At 43.0% G+C, this 4,879-nt stretch overlaps 1 protein-coding gene across 1 annotated transcript in view; it reads right to left on the reverse strand.

Annotated features, from left to right (window-relative positions):
* Positions 1-4,879, reverse strand: part of Sema3e (semaphorin 3E) — a 261,237-nt gene that overhangs the window by 70,419 nt on the left and 185,939 nt on the right. Inside the window, exon 19 of the mRNA XM_012516491.1 lies at positions 4,608-4,815. Coding sequence (XP_012371945.1) covers positions 4,608-4,815 — 208 coding nt within the window. The remainder of the gene's footprint in view (positions 1-4,607; positions 4,816-4,879) is intronic.

The following is a 4,879-nucleotide window of genomic DNA, read 5'->3' on the forward strand; positions in this document are numbered from 1 at the left end:
TCCCATGGGCTGGGTAGTCTCACTCACTCACAGTACCTGCGCTCCTGGTCTATTCAGGATCCAAAGGGTCCCAGGTCGTCTCACTCTGCCGGACCTGCATTCTGGGTTTGTTCAGGATCCTGCAGCCTGGTTCAGCTATTTCTTCTGTCCTTATTCTTTCTGTTATTTGTGTTGCCTCCTTCCTTCTTACCGATGCCTATTTGTCTTACATTGTTCATCTTTGCATCATCCTGCAGATGTTGAATTAGTTTTCCCTGCACCATAGTTGCTTTTAAGAGAACATTCCTGAGTTTTTCACTAGCTGTAATGGTGTCTTTAAGTTCTGAAGCTCTTTCTTCACTGTCATTCAAACAATTTTGTCAGCTTTTAATGAAACTTTTGATTTCTTGTATATCTCTCAGCTTCATGCATTCTATTTCTTTCCTATATTGCTCATTCAAGGTTTCCATCATTTTTCTATTCTCCCTCCTTTTTTATCAGTGTCTTCTTTAGAAACCGTTAGTAATTATTTCATTATAGTTATAATTTGTTTTTACCTATGAGATTACTTTTGATCTGATTTCATCTATACTCACCTGCAGTTATTTCTTTACTTCAGTTGCTGTTATTTCAGAGAATTCAGGTTCATGGCTTCCAATTTCTTCTATGCTGATGTCTCCAGGGTTTGTTCTGGGTCAGCTTGGTCACTGAGAACACATTTTGCTCCTTTTTGTCATTTTCTGTTTCAAGAACTCTTTACTTTTATTTCTGTGATACTTTTGGTGAAAGTTTAATAGTAGGTAGCTATAACACTGTAGTCAGAGCCTCTCTGTGAAGAGTCTGTTTTTAGGTATACCATCTGTGTCAGAGTTTCTCGTTTTGTGTGTGTCCAAAGATTTTGCCTTCTCCATTGAATGACAGTGAGAAATTGGCTTCTGTTCGTCACTCTCCTCTGTCCTTCAGTGTAGGGCTTTGTTCATGTTATTACCAAAGCATCTTCTAATATTATTACCCAAAACATGTGGTTAAGACAGATATGATTTCCTATTTACATAGCCCATTTAGCAATACTAATAACAGCTAGTGAAATTTAAAAATTGACAAACTTTTGTAACTAATGGGTTTGTACTTTAGACCATAGGAGTAAATATTATAGCTGTATAACCAAGCACTTCTTAAAGTGGTACTTTGTATTTAAATTAGTTCCCCTGAGTTCTGTCTGAACACCTCCCCTTCATGCACCTGGAGTCTTCTGGGCAGACTAGCTCACCCCAGTTACCTGCTGCCACTTCTGTGCTGCAAAGATGTTCCACTGAGCCCAGCAGTAGCCTCAGCTTACCAAGTGTAGATCTACTGAACTTGAACTGGACTAGCAGGACCTGGCTTGGGTCTGGTTGCCGTGTTTGGCTCCTTCCAGCTGAGCCCAGTCCAAGTGGACCACTTGGCCCTGCTTTCATCCTGTCCTGAAGCTCCTTCCTAGTAGGCCTGCTGAGGTGGGGTGGGACTTTTTATTATTAAAAGTGATCTCATGCCATCAGCCTATGCTAAATCTTTCATCTACCACCCAAATTTCTAGTAGTAAGGTACTTACCCAAATACTTGCATGCAAGTATATATCTGTGAAAGGAAAAGTAAGTGATGTTTTACATGTGATCCTATTTATTAGTCTGAGGTCATTTTGGGGAACTTATTTCTTACTTACCTCAAAAGGTTTCTAATGAAAGTTAAGTGAAATAATAACTGTAAGGTTGTGGAATCAGTGCATGGCACATAGTATTCAACCAAAATTATGTTATTTCTTTATGCACTTTGGACTTCTAGGGAAGAAGTTGAAGGTAGTTTAGGAATTGTCCCGATGTCCCATTTTGAGCAACAGAACACTTCTAGATGGCGTCGTGTGGAGGAAGCCCTCTGGTGCAGTCCCTTCCACTGTCAAAATCTGAGCATTGTGCTCTTGACTCAGGGACTCCACATGCATGGGAGCAGCATTTGGGAGCTTATCAGACCGCAGGCTCCACACCATACAAGAAATCCACAATCTTCACCTGAAAAAAAAATCCAGAGATAGTTCAAGTCAAATAAAAATTTGGGAAGCTTGAGAAGTAGTGCTCTAGACACTTCGCCTGCCAAGGATTTCAAAATTGAGTTCTCCAAGCTCCTGCTTTCCTCGATGTTGGAATTGACTGACTCACCCTCCCCAAGGCAGTTACCTGTCTTCAGTTCTGCTTGCAACACCCAAGTCCCACCCATCTGTCACCTTGTTTGGTCCTTCAGAAGCTCTGTGATGCATGTGGCACAGGAAAGCTCGTGCTCCTCTGCTTCTGTCTTTGGGGATGGCCTTACATCTGTATTGTACAGCCTTTATGTTTTCAATCACTAGAAGGCTGTTGAATTATTTGTAAGTGCAACAAGCTTTAAAATATTTGATATATTATTTATGATCTGGGAATAATTTAAACCTTCACAATCACAATCAATATTTAATAAGGAGCTCTTTTAATAGTTGAGATAATATTAGAAATGCATACTCCCTAATGTGAACGTGAGCACATCTTCTCCCTTGCTTTCTCAAAGTTTTGTGTGTGTTATGTTAAGTTATCTCTGAGATCTCCTGATAAAAATTCTGTACCTGAGGGGATATAAAATTAACTACTTGAAATCTTCTTAGACAGATGCAGAAATAGCTGCTCCTTGTCCCCTCCTGATCTCAGAGAATGGGTTGTTACACCCCCTGAGGTGGTTTATTTATGCCTCCAATTGCTCCAAAACACATTCTTGGGCTCAACAGGTATCATTCTTTACTGCCCTGCCCTATACCTTCGAGTTTTTCTTGCTCGGCACTGGATAGAACAGAGAAGACTGCTCCATCCTTCCATCGGGACTGTGGACTATGCCACTGTGCTTAGTCCTTGGAGAGTCTCAGAGGTCACTTAAATGACCTCCCCAGTCTCCTAGTCCATCATGCATCCTCTTTTCCTCCAGTAGTGAAGCCTTCTGACCTCTGGAAGGTGGAGATGCCAATGCACTACAAGTGCTGTAGACTGTCTTCTGAGGTAGGAACGCGTGGGCTTGACCTGGCTTCCTCTGAGAAGGAGAGAGTACAGGAAAATGTTATTTCATACCAGAGTAGTTTATAATAGAGAAAGGCTGGCTCACTGTGATTTACTAATTATGCTCTTTCATTAAATTTTTATCTAATCACCGGACAACACTACTCAATATTTTGTTGTTACAAACAATGTGATTCTGTGTTTTATGTATATTTTTCTTACAAAAGAATGATCTTCACTTATTACACATGATCATGGATAGAGTTAGATAATTTAAGTATCTTCACCAAATATTTTCAAAAATAATTTAAAATCCAATAAAATATTTCTTCATTGTTTACACAAATAGGTAGGGTATCACTTTTTCTATGTTCTTCAGTGCTTTTGCAAATAAAAGCAGGCAACAAGAAAGGATGGCATTGTGTTAGAGAGTTTCTAAAGTGCTCTACAAATTTCTAAATAGATGGAAGACAATTGCATGTCTATATTTTTTCTGTTAGGGCTTCTAGGTTAAGAAATATTATAGTATGTGTTTCCTTTTCTGAAATGAGGATTAAAATGCAAGTAGCAAATTCATACCATTCTTCCCATTGTCTTGGCCAGTGCTGTGCTTTGGTCAAGTGTCCCTCCTGAACCTATGCTTGAAAAGCTTGGTTCCCAAGTATTCCTGGGGGGTCAAGCTCTAAGCAGAGGTCATAGGTTGCTGAGTGGATAATGGGACCCTGACCGCTCTCCGCTCCACCATATGCCCCCATCATGATAGGTTAGTCCACCACAGGCCCAAAAGCAATGCTGACTACAGACTCAAGCTTTCAAAATCTGAGCCAAATAAACTCTCCTTTGTTTAAGATGATAATCTAGGTATTTTATTACACTAATGGAAAGCTAACTCACACAGAACTTTTCTTTTTAATACATTTAAAGTTACCATGACTTGAATTCCAAAACATTTGAAACTAATCTTTAGATCCCTGGGCATTGTGCAGCATGATCCAGACAGGCCAGTGGCATACCATGGATCACAAGAGTCCACCCTTTCCTGGCAAGATGGGGGTCATGTTCATTAATATGCAATCACACCAATACCAGAATTCCAGTTGTTGAGCTCATTACCAGGGCTGGTCCTGGTCTTCTTAGGATTAGGCTGCATCCACATGAGAAAGAAGAAGATGCTTACCTGAAGAAAACCCAGTTGAAGAGCTCTTTTAGATAGCATGTGGAGGGATAAGGGAGACCTCAGGTGGAGAAGAGACCTGGATTCATCACCACTTCCAAGCCTGAAGTGTCTGGCACGGAAGCAGAGTCACCACAAAAGGGAAGCCACAAGGCCAACTGTGAGGCTGCTCACAAGCTCCCAGTCATGGTCACATGGCATCAGGAGGCACAAGCAGTTGACCGCAGTGTCACAGCTGCTCTGCTTGGATCTCCTCACATTGCCTGCTTTTGTCTGAGCCCATCTGGGAGGTACAGGGCTTCAGGGTAACTGAGGAGAGAATAATCCACATGTTGTCAAGAAAGAAATAAGGAGCGGGAGGGCCCAGGCTGCCGGGAGAGGCGCGCGGACGGCCGGCCCTGCACCCAGCTTGGACGCTGCGCAGACCCCGCCCGGCTTGCTGCCGCGTCGGAACGAGCCGAGAGACGTGGGCTCCCGCGCCCTCGCCGCCGCTGCTCCCGCCTCCCTGACCCCTGTCTCCGCCGCCGCGGAGGACGCGGCCCTGAGAGGCCTCTAGGCCCAGGCGCGGCCGGAGACCCGACGGGTAGCTGCTGTGAGTAAGACGCGCGCCCTCTGCGCAGGCGTTTCCAAATTACAATGGAGGAAATTTCGTTGGCCAACCTGGATACTAACAAGC

This window comes from Octodon degus, unplaced genomic scaffold (assembly GCF_000260255.1).
Source record: "Octodon degus isolate 3935 unplaced genomic scaffold, OctDeg1.0 scaffold00108, whole genome shotgun sequence".
Lineage (NCBI taxonomy): Eukaryota > Metazoa > Chordata > Mammalia > Rodentia > Octodontidae > Octodon > Octodon degus.